General features: G+C 47.0%; 2 protein-coding genes across 2 annotated transcripts in view; one reads left to right on the forward strand and one right to left on the reverse strand.

Moving 5' to 3' along the window:
- LOC100923157 (ribosomal protein S6 kinase alpha-1) overlaps positions 1-12,874 on the reverse strand; it is a 56,984-nt gene extending 44,110 nt beyond the window's left edge. The window contains 2 exon segments of the mRNA XM_031963908.1: positions 5,498-5,542; positions 12,680-12,874. Of these exon segments, the coding sequence (XP_031819768.1) occupies positions 5,498-5,542; positions 12,680-12,742 (108 nt within the window). The 5' untranslated portion in view covers positions 12,743-12,874.
- PRKD2 (protein kinase D2) overlaps positions 1-23,946 on the forward strand; it is a 143,162-nt gene that overhangs the window by 75,446 nt on the left and 43,770 nt on the right. The gene's annotated exons all lie outside the window — the stretch shown is intronic.

The following is a 23,946-nucleotide window of genomic DNA, read 5'->3' on the forward strand; positions in this document are numbered from 1 at the left end:
CTCTGAAATCCATCCAAGGATGCTTTGAGGAATCAATGGGCCCACAGTCAAAAACCCCTAATACAGGACTGGCACAGTGGACAGAGCACAGGGTCTAGAGTCAGTCTCTTATTAGCTGTATGATCCTGGGCAAGTCACTTAACTCTGGTTGCCTCAGTTTCCTCATCTAAAATGAGCTGAAGAAGGGAATGGCCAACCACTCCAGAATTCTTTTCATGAAACCCCAAATAGGGTCATGATTAATAACCAAAGTTTGTGATGCGTTTATCTCATCTGAGCTCCTGACAGTCCTAGGACTGTCAGTCCTGTATCAGACGTTCCAAAAAGCCGGCAGGCTTAAGGTCACAAAGCTCACAAGCATCTGAGTGGGGATTGGAAGCCAGATCTTCCTGATGCTAAGTCCAACAGTGTGGACATTAAGGTGGGTCGATGGGAGCACTAGAACAGGAACTGCAAAGTCTAAAGTGGGGTGTGACCTCTGGCCCTCCCTGCAGGGAGTTCCTGCATCAGAAGGTTGCTGATGGGCAGAATGCCCCCTTCTCCCCCGATGCTTCCCAATGAACTTGAGGATTTTAGAACCATCAACTTGAGTGGAAATGTCCAGAGAGGCTGAGTAGAGCTGGGGGCAGACAGTGGTACTAGATGTATTCAAGCACAAAGGTGCAAAGGCAGTAACAGAACTATTATTAAACTCATTTGACAGATAGGGAAACTGAGGCAGGCAGAGTTTAAACAACCTGCCCAAGTTAAACAGCTTCTAAGCATCTAAGGCAAGATTCAAACTCAGATTTTCCATTTCCTGTTGTCTAACTGAACACAGAGAATGATGGGCCAAATTAACTACAGAGACTAGTTGGAAGGAGGAAGTTTTATTTATACTCCTCTCCCCTAGCGTACAATTGTTTTTGTTGTTGCTTTTTTAATTTAAATTTAATTTTAATTGCCTTATGTATCACATAGGATGGTCAGGATTTGTATCATTAAAAATAATAATTTCAGTATAATAACATTTATATAGCACCTACTGACGTGCCAGACATTATGCTAAGCACTTAATTACTATCTCATTTGATCCTCACAACGCCCTGGGCTATCATGATCCCCATTTTATAGATGAGGAAACTGAGACAAACAGGGAAAGTGACTGGTCTAGGATGACCATCCTAGTGGTCATGACTAGTAAATGAATTCAGGTCTTGCCGATCCTAGGCCCAACACTCTAGCCACCAAGTCACTAGCTGGCAACAGAATGCCCCCGGCAAGCACAGTCCAGTGGAGAGAGTTCGAGATTTGCAGTCAGAGGCCCTGGCTTCCACTATCACCTTGACAAATAATTTCATTTCTCTGGAGCGCAGTCTTCCCCCGGGGAGGAAAACGGGGCAGTTGGGTCCACATGGCCTTTAAGCTCCCTTCTAGTTCAAATCCAGTAAAATCACAGGTCAGAAGGACATTTACCTATGTCCAAGGGAAAGGAGAATATGCAAATTCTGCTCTCATCTGCCCAGGAGAAAGGCCGCCTGGGAACATCAGTCAGCACTTGAACCCAGGACTTCTGACTAGAAGTCTCTCCACCAGTGGGCTTTCTCTCCCTGCTCAGATAATCAGGTTTCTGCTTGCCTGTTTCGGCCCCCCAAGTCACCCCTGGAGCCCACTGCCTTGCAAATACACTGGTAGGAGCTTAATAAATGCTTGCTGGACTACCCTGGGGAACTCCACCCTTTCCAAACACCTGGGTCAGGAAGGACCTGCCAAGAAACCGTTCAGAGGGCCCTCCTGCCACACCCAGGCCCCACCCCCCATTTGGGTAACAGGAGAAGCAAAGTCCAAGGGAGACTGTTCACACACAAATGGGCAATCAATCCCATCCCTGGGAATAGGGGCAGGGTGGAGGGCGTGGCCAGGGGGTAACCACCACCCTGGACTTCCTCATAGAAGGGGCTGCTCCACCCAAAGTGAAGGTGACCTTTTCAGAGCAATGTCCCATTCCCAGAGCACCTCCCTCTCTATGACCTCCAGTGGATCATAATATCCCCATTTGACAGCTAGGAAAACTGAGGCTCAAGAATCAAGGAAGCGACTCACCCAGAGTTTTTTCATTAATTAAGCTGTAGGGACTCGTCCCCAACTCTTTCTTCCGACTGAGAATCCAGCAGGTCACCCTGTTTCTGACCCAGGGCAGGCTCACTGACCCTACTCCCAGATCATGTGCTCTCAATTCTTGCCACCTCTGCCCAGTCCCAGGGGTCCTTAGCTGTTAGGTCCTGGAGACTTCTCCCTGGTTTGGCCTCAATAGATTGTTTCAGAGGGAGAGGAGGCTGGCCTGCTCTGGGAGGGGCAGGCAGTAGGGTAGAATACTTGGGTTTTTTCAATCCTGATCTTTCCTTCCTGTAGAAGGGGTCTGTTCTCCCCAGTGCTAAGAAAAAGGAAATCTGACTGTGAATTGGTCAGACCATTCTGAGCATCACAGTGTATCCTTAATCTAGAAACTTGGCAAGTCACTTAAGTCTTCCTGCCTCAGTTTCCTCATCTGTAAAATGAGCCGGAGAAGGAAATGGCAAACCATTCCAGTGTCTATGACAAGAAAACCCCAAGTGGGGTCAGACAGAGTTAGATATTACTGAAAGGACTCAGCAACAAAAAATGTTTCATTCACCATCTCTTTCTGGACCAGAAAGTCTCTCTGTAGTTTCTACTTTCTTGACCATTCTCTTCCCGCACTGGAATATAAGCTTATGGAGATCAGGTACTAGCTCTTAAAAAGATTAAAATAAAAATTAAAAAAAAAAAAAGAAGCCATTTAATCCAAACTCCTCATTTTAGAGATGAGAGAACTGAGGTAGAAAGAGATGAGATGCTTTGCCCAGAGTTCCACAGGTAATAAGCCTAAGAAGTAGGATCTGAACCCAGGGCCTGTGTATAGAGCCAGCATCCTTCCCATTGTACTGAGGAGGGCAATTTCCTCATCTGTAAAATGGGAACATTACTAACAAAGATCTGACACTTCCTTCTGTGACAGCCAAGAACTGGAATCAAAGGGAAGAATGTTGAGACAAATGACTGGGGCAAGCATATGGCCATTAAAAACATGAGGAATTCTGAGAAACAGAAAGATATCTAGCTACAGTGACCACAGTTGTGGAAACAAAAAGATCCCTAAAAGGAAGTTAATCTGAGCAAGCAAAAAAGCAACGTGGGTACCGGAGAGGCGGCAGAATGCTGAATACTCAGCAAGCACTCTATCGAAGGTGAAGGGGTGGGTCACTGTAGCCCAGTACTTCCTGTCCCCCACCAGCCCTAGCTCAGACCCATCTCCCTCACCTTCTGGCCTAGCACCTCCTGTCCCCCACCAGTGCTGGCCCAGACTCGTCTCCCTCACTGTAGCCCAGCACCTCCTGTCATCCCCCGCCCTCCCCGTCCTGGCCCAGACCCCGTCTCCCTCACTGTGGCCCAGTACTTCCTGCCCCTCCCCCCAGTCCTGGCCCAGGCCCGTCTCCCTCACCGTAGCCCAGCACCTCCTGTCCCCCCGTCCTGGCCCAGACCCCGTCTCCCTCACTGTAGCCCAGTACTTCCTGTCCCCCACCAGCCCTAGCTCAGACCCATCTCCCTCACTGTGGCCCAATACTTCCTGTCCCCCACCAGCCCTGGCCCAGACCCTGTCTCTCCCTCACATCCTGGCCCAGCACCCAGGGCCCAGCCCTGGGGCCCAACATCTTGTGTTCCTCAGTTGCAGCCAATGGCAGGTCACTGATTACCGAGGTCACCCCACCCCAGATGGATGCCCCAGGGGCTCAGTGGGGCAGCTTCCTTTGCCCCTTCCTTCCCTGGCTGCCCCCTCCTCCATTGCAGGCCTCAGTGACTATCGTGGAGTTAGCCCAGCAGCCACCTGCCTCTCCAGAGAGAGCCGCTGACGCTGGGGTCTCCCTTTCCAGAGCAGCTTCGCTTCTCCCTCAATAACTGTCACCAATAAGCCTCTCCCCTTTTCCTGGGAACTCTACCCCCCCCTCCCCAAACCTGTTATTACAGTGGGAGAATGGGGGCCACACCCTGGACCCAAAGGTCTCCTTTATGGTCCAGTCTGTGGGGACAGAAGGAGGAGGGGAGAGGAAATTCTGAGGTCACCTTAGGCCGCCAAAAACCAGTGAGGAGGGAGTGAAGGAGGGGCCCCGACTCCGCCCAATGAGAGGTTCAAGGCCTGTCCAGGATGCTCCCTAACTGTGGGACCTCACTCAAGTCAATCCTCTTCCTCTGGGCTTCCGTTTTTCTGAGGGAAAGGAACACCTGGAGAACAAGAAGCACTAAATCTGGGAAGGGCGGGTCCATGTCTACAAGGAGGGCTCCATCTCTTGGAGCCCACATCATAGAGATAATCTCAATGACTCAGTAAACCACAGAAGAGGCCCCCCCCAGCAGCCTCAGTGACTGACAGGAAACCCATCTCCCCAGCCTCAGTTTCCCCATTTGTTCAACACAGTCCCCTCTCCCCAGACCCTCATGGAGAAGGATCATGGCTCCCCACCCAGACTGGAAACCCCTTGAGTCAGAGCCTCTGGGGAGCAGAGGAAGGACAAGGAACTTGGAGTGGTGGGGGGTGAGGGCGGGACAGGAGTGTCAGAAGGCTTTCTAACAGCGGCTCTGCCCTGGAGGGTAACACAGGGGACTTTAAGAGGGCACTTCCTCGTTTACTCCTGGACCCACCACCTGCAGCGCAGATGCATACACCATGATCCACACAACGCCGTGATCCACATGACGCCGTGATCCACACAACTCCAAGTGATCCACCGTCCCTTCTCCGACTGTCTCCAACACTGACGTTCTGCTCCTAACACGCCTCTGGCTCCAGCACCCACCATTCTAATGCCCACTCACTCCTCAGAGGTCAGCAGCCTCATGGCGGATCAGGACTCAGGAAGATCTGAATTCAAATCCAGCCTCAGACCCCCACTAGCTGTGTGGTCCTTGCCAAGTCACTTAATCTGTTTGCCTCGGTTTTCCCCACATTGTAAAAATGGGAATAATGATAGCACCTAATTCCTAGGGTTGTGATCAAATGAGGTAATACTTGTAAAGCATTTAATGCAGAACACTTAACAAATCTTTTCTTCTTCCCTTCTTTTCCTTTTTTCCTTTCCTTCCTTGCTTCTTCACCCCCTCCATTCTTTCTTGTTTCTTCCTTCTCTCCTTCTTTCCTTCCTCTCTGCCTCCCTTCCTTCTTTCCTTCCTCCCCCCTTCCTCCTTCTTTTTCCTTCCTTTCTTCCTTCTTTCCTTCCTTCCTTCTTTCCTTCCTCCCTCCCTCCCTTCCTCCTTTTCTTTCTTCTTCCTTCTTCCTTCCTTGCTTCCCTCCTTAGAGGAGATCCTATTTTCAGGGTGGAGCTGAGATATGAGCACAGCCTCTTATTCTTGCTGGAAGGCTTGAGACCCCCCTGTCCTTGCTTGAGCTCGAGGTCCTCCCTCGCCCACATTCCTCCACTCCCAAACCAGTCCCCTTGACCCTCACCTTGGAGAGAAGTCTTCCAGCATCTTCTCCAGGAATTTGCCCATTCTGGAAAAAAGAGATGGAGGAGGGCCTGTCAGAGCTGCCCAGCATGGACAGCTAATGCCAAAGGGATGCCAAGCCAGAGCAGGGGGAACCCTCATCTGTGTCTTCTGAAAACATCCCTGGGATCCCGAGCACAAGAGGCCCCACAGGGCAGAGGGAATCCCCCTTTTGATCTGATACTGTCATCTTTCATCTTGCAAACAAGGAAACTGAGGTTCTCTGAAGGGATAGGACTTTCCTCAGGATCCCTGTCAATAAGTGGCAGGAGACCATGACTGCCTAGGAGAAGAGGGAGAGTTCTGGGGCCTCTGGTATCCTCCTCTAGGTTGGCCCAAATGAGAAGGAGGCAGGCCTGGCCCACGGATCCACCACGATCCCGCTGCTTGGTCTATGGATCCACCATGATCCCACTGCTTGGTCTGTGGATCCACCCCAATCCTGCTGCTCAGTCTGTGGATCCACCAAGGTCCTGCTGCCTGGTCCAGTAGGCAGGAGACCAGATTAAAAGTCAGAACCCCTGGGTCAAATACCAACACCAATGTGTCCTAGTAGCCATGGGCAAGTGCCCAACTCTGTCTCAGTCTCCATATCTGTGTAAGGGGAATAGTACTGAAACTGCCCCCCTCCCATGATCGTTGTTAGGAACAAAGGTATTCCTCACTTTCAGAACCACATGAACAATCATGAGAGCTTTTATTGTTCCTAAGAACCCTTCCTGGGAAGCCACATACACGGGTTCTAACCTGGGCAAACCACTTTACTTGCCAGAGTCAAAGAACTAGAGCAGTAAGGGACCTCAGAAGTCCATCCTGTGAAGTGACTTATCTATGGCCACATAGGACAGAAGTATCAGTCAGGATCTGAATCCATTTCCTCCAGTTCCAGAAGCAGGGGCCTTTCTCTGTTAATTGGTGCTGCTGTGTAATGGAGACAAGGGGGGGGGCAATTGGGCTAAATGGTTTCTAATCTCTGTTCTGAGGTTCTCCCTAGTTCCAACATTCTATGTTCTAAGGACCCTTTTGGCCCCAACATTCTGTACCCTTACATCTCCCTTCAGTTCTAATACTTCAGGTTCTGAGGGTCTTCTGTGTTCTTAGGCCTTTCCTAGCTCTGACATCCACTGCTGTAAGGTCCCTCCCAATTCTGTTGTGAGCTGTGACTCAGTGGGACCCAGTCCCACTGGCCCCAGGATTCAGCATCTGAGCCCCCATTTCCAGAAGGCCTCCTACACTTCAGGCTATCACTGACCCAAAGCCAAAGATAGGGCATTTGTATCAGGGAAAGCGCCCAGCCCAGCCTGGCCTACGGGGACCAATTCATCCATCCCTCTTCATTCTCAGGAGGATCAGCCGGGGAGTCCTCGTTACCTTCCTAGATTCAAAGAACAGTCCTCAAACTTAGTCTCAAGGGAAGCTAACTGGCAACAGGGAATACAGCTTTGGGTCTGGAACTCCAAAACTGATCTTCTGAGTTCGAATCCAGCCTCAGACCCTTCCTAGCAGTGTGACTCTGGGCAAGTCACTTAACCCTGTTTGCCTCAGTTCCTCATTTGTAAAATGAGTTGGAGAAGGAAAGGGCAAACCACTCCAGTATTTCTGCCAAGAAAACCCCAAATTGGGTCACAGAGTTGGACACGGCTGAACAACAACCTTAGTCTCACTTACGCTATGTGACTGATTGCCCCAACTTTGGGCCCAAGTTCCCTGCCTAAGGAAGCCGAATAAGAATAAGTCTTTGAGGCAAAGACCAGGGTTCATGGCCCTTCAGTGGCTTGCCTGTATCTTCTTCCACCCGCCCTCCTCCCCAATCTCGGGCAGCAGCCAGCAGAGCCATGCCCTGTTATATAACTCCTCTCTTCCTCTTCTCCCCTGGGACATCCCTCCCTCCAAGCCTTTTAATTCCCCCTAATCCTCTGCAGAACAGAGTTCATCTGTCTATCCACTTCCCCTTCTGAATCCCTGGCTTGGTCCAAGCCCTCACACCCTGTGCTGGGACCCAGTAGAGAGAAAGCCTGTCCAGGCCGGAACCCAGCATGCTACAGTTCTCATCCCTTCTCCAGGTTTGGTTTCTCCTTCTGGAACTCTGCACAATGGGAAGGACAAGCTGACATGATCATGACGCTTACGGCGCTTCAAGATTTACAGTCTGTTAGTAAGCACGAGCTCATTTGATCCTCATAACATCCCTGTGAGGTGGGTGCTATTCTTATCCTCATTTTACAGATGAGGAAACTAAAGGGGGCAGAGATTAAGGTGATTTACTCACCTATAGATGTAGGGAAGGGATAGGAAGGACACAAGAAAGACACCTGCTTGGATTCTCCAAAAACCATTCCCCTGAAATAAACAGGCTGAATTCAAACTAGCAAAACTTTTAACTAATCTTACTCTGTGTCCAATTCAATCAGACCAGGATCAAACTCCAGCAGCTTGCTTTTCTCTGATAAAGGCCCAGGGTATCTCCCTTATCAGTTCACAGTCATTATGTCTCAGACAGCAATTCTGCTCTGTCCGGGGGAGCGATCCTTGGCCTATGGCTGAGCCTGAGTTTTTTCTAGCAAAGCAAATCATGGCTCCTCTGGCTTAAAAAGATGGTGCAAGTGGAATCAGACTATTTGGGCCCCAAACCTGCCTTCATTATTTATTATCTATAAACTTTGGAAAAAGTCACTGAAGCTCCTTAGGCCTTGGTGCCCTCATGTGCAACATAAAGGGACTGGACTGAGCCCCTTAAATCCTGGACTAATGACCCTTCTTCTAGCAAAGTGAATCATGACTCCTCTACTTAAAAAGAATACAAGTGGACATTTGGGCCCCAAACCTGCCTTCATTATTATCTATAAACTTTGGGAAAGGTCACTTAAATTCCTTAGGCCTTGGTTCCCTCATGTGCAACATAAAGGGGCTGGACTGAGTCCCCCTAAATTCTTGACCAGGGACCCTTCAGTTTCTTCCCAGACACAGGCTTGACCCAAAGGGAGTCAAAGGCAGGCACAAAAGGCAGGGAAAGGGTCTGGGGAAGACAAGGTGGAGTCCCAGGGGAGCCCCAGCCTCCAGTGGACTTGATAGTGGGTTCTGATGGGTGTCTCAGTCCCCCTTCCTGCCCTCCCCCACCAAAGCAAAATAATTTTGGTTTGGGGGAAGGGGGAGGGGCAAGGGTTTGACTTCCCGTGAAACTGAGGAGCAGATGGAGGAAGAAAACACTGACCGCCACAGAGACAGGAAGCGGCCTCGGGCACCAGGTTCGGATGCCAGCCTTGGCATCGGGTAGCCCTACTCCCTGCTGATCACCCAGGGGCTGCGTGCCAGGCCTGATCGGTATGCCCGCCGCTTGGCGAGGCCCCCTAGGAAGGGGGGGAGGTGTGTGGACAGGGGCTCTTCCTGGTTGAGAACACCCTCCTCAACTTGGCAGTTCAAGCCCTGTACACCGTGCCTTCTGCCTACCTTTGCAAGTTTCCTGTGCCCTCCTCCTCCTCCTGGGTCCAGGTCCCACCAAGCTGGCTTGCTGTCTGCCTCACAGCCCATCTGTTTCTCCCCTCTGTGCCTTTTCACAGGCTTTCTACATGACTGGAGTGAGTTCTCTTCACCTGACTCAAGTGCCACTTCCTAACCAAGGCCTGATGGAGCCCCCTGGGGGGTTTGCCCACCTCCCAGAAATTACTTTGGGTCTGTTTTGTTTATTTGTATAAACTCACAGGCTCATAAGGCTCACAGAGAAGTGACTTGATTCAGGCCTCTCAGCTATAAGTAGCAAAGCTGGGGTTCTAACCCCAGCCTCTCCCTTAATTCCTCACCATCCAGGTTCCAAGGTCTAGGGGGCCCTGCCCAATTCCTGCTTGGCTGCCCGCCTCAAGCTATGAAAGCACAGGAGCAACCCACATTTCTCAGAAACCGGAGGTTTAATCAGCCCCATTTTATGGAGGAGGAAACTGAGGGCAAGAGGGATAGCAGGTTAGCAGCCCGGCTGGGACCAGCCCGAGCCTCCCGCTGTGAAGGTTCCCTCCATTGGCCATGACTCTGCCCACCTTAAGTTGGAGGGGGAGGGTTAAGGGGGGAGGCCCCACATGCCCCTCCCCCACGCTGCCTGGCCCAATTCAGTCCAGGAGCCTCAGTGGCGGTGGCACCTATACCTGGAGGTCAGACTGACTATCGGTTACATGTCACCGGGGCTGAAAGCAGACACGGCGTTCCGGGGAGAACAGCGGGGCCCCTGTTCTCTCGTGAAAACAGCCCAACCCTCTGGGACCGCCTTCAGACACCCGCCCGGCCCCACAGCTCCTGTTACCCAAACACTCAGTCTTCTGGCACCTTCCATGGGAGCAGTGGGCTCGGACTCTGGGAGCTGGGGAAGGGGGCCAGGACGAGTGTCTTGTCCCAAGGCCGGCCTCAGGTCTGGGGGCCCTCTGAGGGGATGTCCAACCCTATAGGTCCTGAGAGAAGCTGAGAAAGGGGTTCCTGGCTTTGGTCAATAAGACTCCAAGTCCTCTCAAAAAAAAAAAAACAAAAAAAAAAAAAAAACAGAAGTAAAATGACTACTTTAAGATTATAAAATTGGTGTAACAAAACTGGCAGGATCCAAACCAAAAATGATTTGGGTGTGAGGTCATAAACTGAAAGCTAGAAGATGCCCTGAAGGACATCTAGTCTGACATTTACCTATGGAGGAGGAGGCAGGATTTGAATCAAGGTCCAGTGTTATGTCTATTTCCTCTCAAGAGCAAGCTAATTTAACAGCTGGCTTGGATGCATAAGCACCCAGGTTTCCTACCTACAGGGTTATTTCCTATTTCCCACCCCAATTCCACATGAATCTCTACCCTGCTTTTTCCCTAGAGGGGATGGAGGAAGGGGATCCCCGCACCCAAAGGGAGCACCAATTCTGCTACAGTTTTGCCCACTTGTCCACTCCCATCACATACCTTCTCTTTCGGATCAGGGAATGCCTAAAGCAGAGCCCCAATCTGGAGCCCTGGCAAGAACCTCATCTCTGAACATGATTCCTTATAGGAGCCAGGGTGGGGGATGGAGGTGGAAAGCTTGAGCCCAGCGCTGAGACCCTGAACCTTTCCCTGTCCCAGCGATCTCAGGGCTAGACACTCTGCCATTGTCCCTCCTGCAAAGGGCTGCCCTATAGCCAGGGCCCCAGACTCCTGGGTCCCTTAGGAGAAGTACAAAGATCAATCAGCGGAAGGAGCCTTCTCCATCTCCCTTGGCCTGGGCCTGCCCCACCCTGGGACTTCTGCTCCCCAGGACCCGGCCCCCTCCCCCCAGCATGGTGAGGGAAAAGGAACAGAAACAAGGCCGGCTTCAGCTCCTCACCTCTCTCCGGGTGAGTGAGCTAGCGAGGGAGCCGGTGAGTCAGCGGCCCGGTGATGTTGGGCCTGTAAAACTTCATGGCAAGACTCCCAGGGCAATTTACTTCAAATTGCTCCTTCAGGGTTGTTACCTAATCCCCCACAGAGCCCACCCCCAAATCTCCAACCACCCCTTTTAAAGGCCCAGCAGCAGCCAGCCACCCTAGGGGCCGAGGGGCCCCTCTGGATGACCAAAGGTGTGTGCCCCCCTCACCACCTCTTCCAGGCCTAGACTTGAGCTCAGAACCAGGGCTCACTGCTGCTAAGGTGCCCAGTGAAGCACATGCAGGGCTGGGCAGGTGGGGCCCTGGGGCCCTGCATGCCAGGGCAGCAGCCAGGAGCATATCTCCTCCTGCTTGGCTCTGATGGGAATTAGGGGCCCAGGGCCTGGCTCACCCAGCTTCCCCAGAGCATCACGCTTGGTGGAGATCCAGCTCTTTCCCTGAACCCAGCTAGGCAACAGCACTCGGGGACCAAGGGTTCGATGCCCAAGCCCTCTCGAAGTTGGGCTAATGCTTAACAAAAGGATTGGACAAGGTGCCTCAAGTGGGGAAGGGGGGAAGAGGAGATACTTGGGAGAGCCGGCCTTTTCCCCAGAAACAAGAGGGAGGTGCGGGAGCCAATACTATACCCTCAGGTAGAGGTGGTGGTTCTAGACCTAGGTATGATCTTGTGTTTTACTAGCTCTGGATTTTCACAGCCAGACTCCCCCCACTTACCCCACCCCCAGCCCTACAGAATCACAGATCTTGTCCACATGGAAGTCTCCAGAATCAACCTAAAGGACCTCAGGGACCTCATCTCCCCAATCTCGGAGGAGACTGGGAGTTGTAGGTAATGCTCAGAAAAAGTGTCCTCCTCCCTGGGCCACAGGTCTCTGAGCCCAGCCCCTGCCAGGAGGACTGCTGCATGGCCGGGCCCTGGCACCCGTCCCGGGACGCAGAGGGGCACCCCCTGATTGGGGAGGTCTTCCCTTGGCAAGCAGAGATCAGCTGCCATCCAACCAGGCAGAGAACAAACCCCGGGGCAGCCAGGAGCAGCTGGGAATGGCGAGAAAGAGACCAAATCCAGAAGGGGAAAAAACTACCAGGAGAGACAATTCCCCAGTGGATGCCGGTGCTCTGGTGTTCCTTCTCCTACCTGGTGGTACTGGGGTGTTCGGCGAGCTCCCGCACCCCAAGGTGTGAGCGTGGAACGGCGACCCTGGGATCCCGTCCGCCCCAATCCGAGGTGTGTGTGTAGGGGAGGGGATTCGGCTCTCTCCCAGCCCCCACCCCCACCCCAAGGTGTGAGCATGAGGGGGGAGCGGCTGGGCTCCGGGATCCCCCCACCCCGGGACGTGTGTTTGTGTGTAAAGGGAGGGGACCAGCCCTCTCCCCGGCTCCCCCTCCCCGACCGGGAACAAACTCCGGCTCTGGGCGCCCCCTTCTCCTTCTCCTGGCTCACCTGGGCTCGGGGAGCCGCCCGGGCGGACTGTCCCCCAGAGCTCGCTCGGGGGAGATGCCTGAAGGGCACGCTTCCCTCTCCAGCCCGGGCTTCTCCGGGCCAGGCAGCCCGGGCTGGGAGGAGGGGGAGGTGGGGAGGAAAGAGCGATGCTGCCGGGCTGGGGGGAGGGGGTCAGGGGAGGATCCAGCTGTTCCTCCCCTGGCCGCCAGCTGCAGCGCGGTCTTTGTCTCCCCCGGGCTGGGGGCTTCCCGTGGCGCCGGGCCCAGCCCAGGCCGGATCCCGGGAGGTCCCGCCCGCCGCAGCCCGGGGCCCGCCAGTCCCGGACACCCGGCCCCACTCACCTCGGCATCCAGGGGAAGCAGCTCAGCGAGCGGCCAGGGCTCCCCCAGCTGGGCGAGCGGCATCGCGCCGGCGGCCCCCGGGCTGGCGCGGCTCCGGCTCCGGCTCCCGCGCCCCGCGCCCCGGACCCCGCGCACCGCTCCGGCACTTCTCACTCCCTCCGTCCGCGCTGCCCCGGGGGGCGGGGCCCCGCCGCCGCCGCCGCCGCCGCCGCCGGACCCGCCGTTCCATTGGCTACCTGCGCTCCCGGGGAGGGTGGGCCACGCCCCCTCCCCTCCCCCCTCCGCCTCTACTCCCCATCCCTGCCCGGGCGCTGCATTCCCGGAGTCATCTTCCTCCCACCCTGCCCCCCACAGCCGGGCGCATTCCGTGTCCCTTCTGGGCCCCGGCCCCGGTTCTCTCGGGGCCCCGAGCCGCCCCCCGCCCCCTTAACCCTTGCACGGCCCCGCCTCTGGGGCCTTTCTCTCTCCTCCCCGACTCCGCACATCTGGACAGCGTCTGCTCCAGATGTTGAACGCTCTTCTCCCAGGGACGCCCATCCAGAGGCTCCCTTAGTCTAGGGGTGGGGTCGGGGGGGGCCCAGATGAGAACCTGAGACTGGGATTTCGGGTGTCGTCTCTCTCCACTCATGCTCTCCCCGAAGGGGCTCCTTTCCTTTCAGAGGTGTCCTGTTCAGGGGAGTCTGTGGCCTCTATGTAGGAGCGGCAGTAGGGGCCCAGGGGTCACCCCTGCCCCAACCCTTCTGGGGGACAATAGACCCACACTCCCCTGACAATAAGTTTGCCAGACCCACCTCTGTCCTCAAGACTTGTGGAGGTGGAGGGTAGGAGAGAGGTGGTCCATTGTTCCAGTTCTTAAACATACCATTAAAACAGAGAGATGGTAGATAGATAGATAGATATAGATAAATGATATATATATATAGAGAGAGAGAGACAGACAGACAGACAGACAGACGTTCTGAACCAAAAGAGATTTTAGAACACAGGATATTCCAGCAGAAAAGAACCTTAGAACCTAGAAGGGTAGAGCAGGAAGGACCATTAGCACAAAGAATGTCTAAACTAGAAGGGATCTTAATTGAAATTTAAAGTGAAAAAAGTGCTAGATTTGGGGTCCAAGGCCTGAAGTTCAATTGCAGCTCTACTTTGGATGTTATGTGACCTCTTTAGAGTTTAATTTCCTCATCTTTGAAATAAAGGGAGTGAACAAAATCTCCTTTGAGACCTACTCTCCTTGGGTATTTTATATTCTTTTTTGAATTATGTTAGCTTTTTATTGACAAAACATATGCATGGGTAATTTTTCAACATTGACCCTTGCAAAAACTTCTGTTCTAACTTCTGCTCCTTCCCTCCACCCCCTCCCCTAGATGGCAGGTAGTCTAATACGTGTTAAATATATTACAGTATATTAAATACAATGTATATATACCTATTTATACGGTTATCTTGTTGCACAAGAAAGACTGGATTTAGAAAGAAGATAAAAATAACCTGGGAAGAAAAACACAAATGCAAGCAAACAACAACAGAAAGAGTGCAAATGCTATGTTGTGGTCCACACTCACTTCCCAGTGTTCTTTCTCTGCGTGTAGCTGGTTCTATTCATCACTGATCAATTGGAACTGCTTTAGATCCTCTCATTGCTGAAGAGAGCCACTTCCATCAGAATTTATCCTCATATCCAATTCAATTGATCAGTGATGAATAGAACCAGCTACACCCAAAGAACACTGGGAAATGAGTGTGGACTGCTTGCATTTTTGTTTTTCTTCCCAGGTTATTTTTACCTTTCTAAATCCAATTTTTCTTGTGCAACAAAATAACTATAAATATGTACACATATATTGTATTTAAGATATACTTTAGCATGTTTAACATGTATGAGACTGCCTGCCATCTGGGGAGGAGGTGGAGGGAAGGAAGAGAAAAGTTGGAACAGAAATGTTTGCAGGGTCAATGTTGAAAAACTACCCATGCATATGTTCTTTCAATAAAAAGCTATAATAAAAAAAAAAAGAATTGATCTTCATATAGTCTTGTTGAAGTGTATAATGATCTCCTGGTTCTGCTCACTTCACTCAGCATCAGTTCATGTAAGTCTCTTCAGGCCTCTCTGTATTCATCCTGCTGGTCATTTCTTACAGAGCAATAATATTCCATAACATTCATATACCACAATTTACCCAACCATTCTCCAATTGAAGGGCATCCACTCAGTTTCCAATTTCTGGCCACTACAAAGAGGGCTGCCACAAACATTTTTGCACATTCAGGTCCCTTTCCCTTCTTTAAGATCTCTTCTAAGTCAAAGGGTATGCACAGTTTGATAACTTTTTGAGCATAGTTCCAAATTCTCTCCAGAATGGTTGGATCCATTCACAATTCCACCAACCATTAATGTATCAGTGTCCCAGTTTTCCCAGATCCCCTCCAACATTCGTCATCATCTTTTCCTGTCATCTTAGCCAATCTGAGAGATGTGTAGTGGTATCTCAGAGTTGTCTTTATTTGTATTTCTCTGATTAATAGTGAGTTAGACCACCTTTTCATATGACTAGAGATGGTTTCAATTTCATCATCTGAAAATTGTCTGTTCAGGATATTCTATATTCTGAGGAACTTTCCAGGATGGAATGTTAGATCAGGAAGGGCCTTTAGAAAGTAGAACCCTAGCACATACAGAGAAGGTCAGAAAGGACTGCATTAGTCCCAAGTCATCATCTGTATATTGCACATAAAACACCATTCATAAATGTCTAGCAGAATCAAAGGGACCTTAAAATCTGGAGTGTCAGGGCCGGAAAAAACCTTTGAAACCAGCTAACCCAAGCTTCTCATCTTACACACGAAGAGACTGGCGTCTAGTCGAGGTTAAGGTCATACAGCAAGGCCAGGAGAGAAGTGGAACTGCATTCTAGATCTCTGGACTCCCTGTGCCCTCACCATTCATTACATCCCTTCACACTCAGCTCCAAAAGCCAGAGAAAAAAGCTGGCTCTTAGTCATCTTTTCAGGAGCCTCCTCTCCTCCCCAAAACTGTGTTTTTTTCTCACAATGATTGCCTAAGGTGAATTTTCTTTAAGTTACAGAAAGCTGTGATTTTTCTTTGTGACTTAGAGGATGAGGTTGAGAAGTGAGGGTCTGGTCTTATCCAGGCAATAAATTGACAGTATTCTCAATTCTGGCATTTTGCGTTCGAACAATCTGTGTTCTCAGTGTACTTCCAGTTCTGACACTCTTCTAAAGCCCTTCCTAGCTTTAATTCTAGATTCTAGCTTTGGCATTCTATATTTTAACGTTTTATGTTCTAAGGGTCCTATTTTATGTCAGTCTCTCCTGGAGTTAATATTCTATGTTCTAATATCTCTATTCAAAGTTCCCCTTGAACTTGGATATTCTATATTCTGAGGTCCTTTCCAGGATAGACATTCTATTCTAAAATGCCTTTCTAACTCTAAAATCATTAAGGCGTAATGGATTTTGGAAGATCTGCATCTAAATTCCAGATACATTGCAATCCTGAGTAAGTCAGTTTCTCATCTGAGGATCAAATTAGATAATGTCTGCAAAGCACTCTGCAAACTAATTTTCTTTTCACTCTGCAAACTTTTAAAGCCGGATAAAATTACCAGCTGTTGTTCTATGGTCGTTTCCAATTTATTACTCTTATATGCTAAGGTCCATTTCTAACATGTTGTGTTCTAAAGTCCCTCCTAGCTCTGAGAGTCTGTCTATGTTCTAGGATCCCATCCAGCTTTGACATGCTGTGTTCTGAAGTTCCTTCTAGCTCTGACAGTCTATGATTTAGGATCTCTTTCAGCTTTGACATACTGGGTTCTAAAGTTGCTTCTATAGCTCTTACAATCTGTGTTCTAGGAATCTTTTTTTTTCCAGTTCTGATAATTCTATGTTCTAAAGTCCCTTTCTAGCTCTGACAATGTTTTAGTTTCTGTCAGGTCTGACATTTTAGAATTTTCATCTTCATCTCTTCTTTCTCTTCTTTCTTTTTTCTCATTTTTTCTCATCTCTTCCTCATTTTTCTCTTCTTTCTTTTTCTTTTTTTTCCTTTTTTCATCTTATCTTCCTCATTCTTGTTTGTGAGTGAAGAAGTGGGGCTTTCATTCTTTTCAGTTAGCTCCCCCTGAAACATCTCTGTACTAGCTGGTTTCTGCCAAGCATCTGGGGCCATGATTGCTTCTGCCCATGGCACATCAGACCACTTTGAGAAGTTCCTGTTTAGATGTTTCTTGGATTGACTCTAAGTAAAAGGGCCATGTTGTTGGTCATAAGGAAAAGAGTAAGAGGGGGACCATACTGGCTTTCTCCTAAAGTGCTCTTGAAGCAATCACTTATCATATGTAATCTTAGGGTCAAGGCAGTTCTCCTCTTACAAGAATATGGGAGTACTATTTCCAAGGGTTTCCAAATGCAATTTCTCTGGCTTATGTCATCTTCAGAAAAACACTGAAAATGTCAGTATCTGGCTCATTTTGATTACTCTTCCCCCTAAAAACCCTCAGTTCCCCTGTAAGCACCCAGCTAACAGAATATCAAACATTGGAAAGATTTTATTTTCATACCAAAAATGTAGAAAGGTCTAATACCTGTATTCATAAATAAGCAAGATTTCCAGTGACTATTAGTGTCTCAGTCTCATGCTGGTTCCTCAAGATACATGGCTGTCTGTAGGGAACACCTAGATGTGCAGGTTTCTCTGCAAATCTCCATGCAACCCCTGTGTTTCTATCTCCCCTCTGAAGGATTCATCTATTATTTCAGCTCTGGAACCAATTCCCAGGAATTCCCTATGAATGAATTTAAAAGGGAGAGAGACTTACCTGAAAACCTGCCACCCATAAATTCTCCTCAAGGCAGGGGGAATGACCACTGGATTTGGAACCACAGGACATGAGTTCAAATTGAGTTTGCTACTTACTACTAGTATGAGTTTAAGCAACCACTCAACCCATCTTGAGTTTAAGTTTCAAGAAGAATGGGAATCAACAAGGGAAAAAGAAGGATAAATTAGGAACTGAAATTGAGTGGATGCCCAACAGTTGGGGAATGGCTGAATAAGTTATAGTATATGAATATAATGGAATATAATTGTTCTATAAGAAATGATGAGCAGGATGATTTCAAAAAAACCTGGAGAGACTTATATGAACTGATGCTATGTGAAGTGAGCAGGACCAAGAGAACATGATACATAGTAACAAGATTATCTAATGATCAACTTTTTAACAATGCGGTGATTCAAGGCAATTCCAATGGACTTGTGATGAAAAGTGCCATACACATCCAGAGAGAGAATCTTGGAGACTGAATGTGAATGAAAAAAATAGTATTTTCATCTTTTTGTTCTTTGCTTGTTTTTTTCCCTTTCAAGTGTTTTTGTCCCCCTTTTGATATGACTTTTTCTTGTACAGCATGAGAAATATGGAAATATGTTTAGAAAAATTGTGCGTTTAATCTATATTGGATTACTTGTTGTCTTGCAGAGAGGAGAAAAGGAAGGAGAGAGAAAATTTGAAATGCAAGGCTTTGCAAAGATGAATATTGAAAAGTATCAACAATAAAATTATTTATGGGAGAAGTTGATAGATAGGTTGATAGATCGAGCTGACAAATGCCAGTCTTTTGGATAAAAGTGCAACTAAGCAGGTGAAAATATATGGATGGGAGCAGACTCCCGCCCACAAAAGGAGTGAAGAAGCTGCCATCTTTTTCTTCTTCCATCTGCTCCAAAGGTCACCAGAATCCTATAGTGGAGTGGACAGAGCACTAGTCTTGGGAATCAAAGTAGTTCAAAATACAACTCCACTATAGATGAAGTACTAATGCCCTACTTCCTTCACACACACACACACACACACACACACACACACACACATCCCTTAATTATCTCATATATATTTTGTATAGCAGTAGCCTGGTATAGTGGATAGAAAGCTGGCTTTAAGCCAGGAGGATCTGAGTTTAAACCTTCCTCTGACATATATTGCCTGTATGATACTGGGTAAGTCAGTCAATAAGCATGCATTAAGTACCCACTATTTGTCAGGCACTGTGCTAAGTGGTAGGGATACAAAGAAAGGCTAAAGACAATCTGCCCCATCTAATGAGGAAGACAATAAGTAAACAAATATCTACAAACAAGCAATATACAGGATAGATAAGAAATGATTAACAGAAAGGAGGAATGAGAATTAAGAGGAGCTGGGAAAGGTTCCCTGTTAAAAAAAAATGAGATTTCAGTGGAGATGTAAAGGAAGCCAATGAAGTCAATAGGCAGAGTTGAAGAGGAAGAGTATTCCAGTTATGGGGGTCAGTCAGAAAAAATGTCCAGAGATGAGCAGAGCATACATACATACAAGAGCAGAGACCAGTGTTACTGGATTGAAAAGTACATGAAAGGAAATAAATTGATAGAAGACTGCAAATGAAGGGGGCAGGTTATGAAATGATTCTATATACCCTGAATAGAGGATTTATATTTGATTCTGGAGCTGATGAGGAGTCATTGGAGTTTAGTGAGTAGGGAGTTGGAGGATGGTGGTCAGAACTGAGTTTTAGAAAAATTCGTTTAGTGACTAAATGGAGGATGGACTGGAGTGGGGAGAGGCCTGGGGCAGGCAGTCCCTCCCAACAGCAGCTGTTACAATCATCTAAGTAAGAGGGAATAAGGGCACCAGGGGAATGGCAGGGCTAGAGGCGAGATTATACACTGAAGATGCTAGCCTGAGTGGCTAGAAGTTCCTGGATTGTGGTGGAAACTTCAAATCTCTCTCCACTGCAGTCCATCTTCCATGCTGCCCCAAAATGACTGGCAAGCTCCTCAGTTTAGCTTTTAAAGGTCTTTATAATCTAGCCACAAACTACCTTTCCAACCTTAATGAACATGAGTCCACTCCAGTAGGCTGGGATCCAGCCAGACTGGTCTTTTCTCTGATTTTCTTCCAGGACACCCTATTTCCAGGCTCTACACCTGACACGGGCTGTCCTTTGTGTCTGGAAACCATTCTCCTCATCTCTGCCTCACAATCTTGCTCTCCCTTCAAGGTACAGCTAACCACTAAATGGTGTCGTTTCAATCAATCTGAGACCTGTTAAAGACCTTAGCTTAAAAAGGCTAAGGTCTCCCACTACATCCAAGACCATATCACCAGATAGAGATGGCTCTGAGGAGAAAATGAGGCAGGAGCCCTCCCTCACTTAAATCCAACTCACTTGCATTCATGGCTGCACCTCCTTGACATCATGGTGGCCTTGAGAAGGCAAGACAAACAACAGACTTTCTTGAAGCCTTTCTTAATCTTCTTAACTACTAGAGCCCATCATCCCAAACCACTTTGTATCCAACTAGTTTATACTTGGAAAGGATCCTTCCACATCTCAACTTTCCACATCAAGGTTTTACTATCTCGAGGATCAACATAAAAAATTAAATAGGAATTTAGGGGGAGTTTTGTGGAAGTTGTAGACAACACTCAAAGGCCAGCAGATAATACAGAGTCTTTGGCCAAATACTTAACCCAAATTTTATAATAAATTACTCTAAATACTCCATAAAAGGGTGAAAAAAAATCAGACTTTTCCCCTGGAATGAAAGGAAGATCAAAGAAATTTACCCAAATTTTCCAGATCTAGGAGCACCATGTACCCAACCCCCTGATATGGAAAGGATAATTATTTTCTTCTTAATTATTCTGTATGCACAAACCATATGTTTTTTGTCTTCAGTTGCCTCCCCTGTTCAAATGTAAGATCCTTGTGAATTGAGATCGAAAATTTCATTCAAATAATGAATGGGGCAGCAAGGTGGTGCAATGGATAATAGAGTGGAAGCCTTGGAGTGAGGAGGACCTGAATTTGCATGTGGCCTTAGACACTTACTAGCTGGAAAACTCTGGGCATGCCTCAATTTCCTCATCTGTAAAATGAGCTAGAGAAGGAAATGATAAAGCACTCCACTATCTTTACCAAGAAAACTCTAAATAGGATCATAACTGAAATGATTGAACAACATCAAAATCTATTCAACCATATATTATTACTCTTGAATCTTTTTATCCCCTTGACTTAAGGGCATTCATGCCTTGGCAAACCCCAGTCTTGTGTTACCTTCTCCCCATGTGTGCTCTCAGCACTTCGCGCCTATCAGAAGGTGTTTGTATATTGCTTATTTATATCCAAAGTTCTGAGCACAATGCCTGTCATATAGTAGGTGCTTAACAAATGCTTGCTAATTGCTTGTATGTACGTGTTGTTTCATCCAATAAATAGACTGTAAGCTCCTTGAGGTGAGAACTATTTGAAAACTGTCTGTATCCTCAGCTGTTAGCACAGTGCCTTGCACACAGTAGGTGCTTAACAAATTGTTGATCAATTTGTGTGACTTTGGGCAAGTCAATTCACTTTCCTCCTCTGTAAAATGAAGAGGATTATAGTTTAAGTTTAAGTGTGTGTTTAGCTGACATAATTATGTAAGAAAATTAACAGGAAGAACTGAAGTTGAGAAGAGGAAGGCAGGGAAGCAGTCATAGAGGTAGAAATAGTAATGGCAACTTAGTTGATTGGCTTTTACCATAATATCTATGCTCCAGCAAAGCATATAAAGCTCCCATTCTTTTAGCATATGTTAACAAGAAACTTTAAGTCATCAGTGTAGGATCACAGCAGGTTCCTCTCCTTCAAGCTCTAAGAAAACTGGGCCATCTCATCTATAGAACCTATCATTCATTTAAAAAAAAAAAAAAAAAAAAACCTAACAACACATCACCTCTGTGAAGAGAAAATAAGAGAGAAAGATTATCATTGTTTGGTTGAGTTGAAAGATTCTTTTGTTTAGTTCTAATTATTCAGCAATAGCATCTTTAAGCTCTGTTGCCCTGTAGATCAGGATGACTGGTTCTGAAGTTTACTTGGACCTGTGGCAAGGATCTGGTATAAATAAGTATACCTGTAGGTTCAAAAATGCTAGCTGGAAAAAAAATTCCCCAACCAGGGCTGTTACTTTGTAAGTAAACTCAGTATGACTTTGAAATTCTTAGTGAATATAATCAGAAAAAGGAAAGCAAAATAGAATATTTAAAAAAAATTTTTCAACAGTATGTTATTTTTCCAAATATATGTAAAGATAGTTTTCAACATCCATTTTTGTAAGATTTTGTGTTCCAAAGTTTTCTCCTTCCCTCCCTTCCCTTCTCCCTCTCCAAGAGAGCAAACAATTTGATATAGATTAAATATGGGCAGTTCTTTTAAAAGTATTTCCATATCTGTCATGTTGTGCAAGAAAATTCAGACTAAAAGGGGAAAAAAGCTACAAGAAAAAAAAAGGGATGAAGAAAGGAAGGAAAGAAAGAAGGAAGGAAGGTGAAAATATTATGCTTCAACTGATTTAGAAAGGCCTAGATTTACCTGAAATGATGCTGAACAAAATAAGCAGAACCACAAATACATTATACACAGTAACAGCAAGATTGTGCGATGATCAATTATGAAAGACATGGTTCTTTTCAGCAATTCAGTAATCCAAGGTAGTACCAATAAACTTTGGATAGAAAATGCCATCTGTATCCAGATAGAGAACTAAGGAGACTGAATGTAAATCAACACACACTGTGTTCACTTTTCCCCTCCTTTTTCTTCTCTTTTTCTTTCTCTCATGGTTTTTCTCTTTTGTTCTGATTTTTCTCTTCCAAAATGATTCATAAAGAAATGTGTATATCTATTTCAAAGTCTGATACTTTTTGTACAACAAAATAACTCTTTGGACATGTATACTTATATTGTATTTAATTTATACTTTAACATATTTAACATGTATTGGTCAACCTGCCATCTGGGGGAGGAGGTGGGGGGAAGGAGGGGAAAATTGGAACAAAAGGTTTGGCAATTGTCAATGCTGTAAAATTACCCATGCATATAACTTGTATATAAAAAGCTATAATAAAAAAAAGAAATGTGTATAGAAAATGAATGTACAAGTATAACCAGAAAAAAACAATAATTTTAAAAAGACATAAGAGAATCAACAAAGAAAGAAAGACAAATAGAAAGAAAGAAAGAAAGATAAAGGAAGGAAGGAAGGTAGGAAATGTCATCCACAATGAGAGAGAGAACTATGGAGACTGAATGTGGATCAAAGAATGCCATTTTCACCTTTTAGTTTGTTTTTTTTTTCTTTCTTGTGGTGTTTCTCTTTTGTTCTGATTTTTCTTTCACAGCATGACTAATATGGAAATATGTTGAAAATAATTAGACATGTATAACCTATATCAGATTGCTTGTTGTCTTGGGGCAGGGGGAGATAAGGGAGGGAGGGAAAAAATTTGGAAGTCAAAATCTTAAAAAATGAATGTTGAAAGCTATCTTTATACGTAATTGGAAAAATAGAATACTATTGGAGAAGGAAATGAAGGAGACTGGATGAGGTGATTTCTAAATCATCTTTCTCATGAACTGATCCAACCATTCTGGAAAGCAATTTGGAACTATGCCCAAAGGGCAATCAAACTGTGTGTACTCTTTGATCCAGCAATATCATTACTAGGTTTGTATCTCAGATCATAAAAAAGGGAAAAGAACCTACATATACAAAAATATTTATAGTAGCTCTTTTTGTGGTTGCAAAGAATGGGAAATTGAAGGAATGCCCTTCAACTGGGGAATGGCCAAATAAGTTGTGGTGTATGAATGTAATGAAGAATTATTGTGGTAAATCATCTCTTCACAGCCTAAAAACTGATCTTTTGCCCTAGGAATGCTATAAGCCTATAAGGTAAGAAAACAAAGATGACAAGGAGAAACTTAGAGCAGCAAGAGTGGTGGTTGAATATGCCTGAAAAAGTTTTATTTTATATATATATATTTTTATGTATATACCAGCTACATGATAGGGTCTGCATGACATGTGACCCAGCCTCAAAACAGTGCTTCTTGCCTCATGGGGCTTGGGAAGGTGAGTTTGTGCCTCCCACTGCACCAAACCAGGGGAGGAGTAGGCCCACTTCTTCATCCCTCACTACCACTTCCAGCCCCTCCCTTGGCATCCATCATTCAGCACCTGAGACTCTTCCTTTGAAGAACATCCTGTCAGATTGCATTACCTCATCCTGATTCTGGTGGCAGTCCCCAGGTCCTTTGATCTCAAGGAGTTGGGCTCTTGACACACCTCCCACTTCATCTTGACACACCTTCCTTCCCACCTTAAGCCCAACTTTTATACCTGGGACTTCCATAGACAAATTGCGGTCCCCTCA

The sequence above is a fragment of the Sarcophilus harrisii genome, chromosome 3 (genome assembly GCF_902635505.1).
Source record: "Sarcophilus harrisii chromosome 3, mSarHar1.11, whole genome shotgun sequence".
NCBI lineage: Eukaryota > Metazoa > Chordata > Mammalia > Dasyuromorphia > Dasyuridae > Sarcophilus > Sarcophilus harrisii.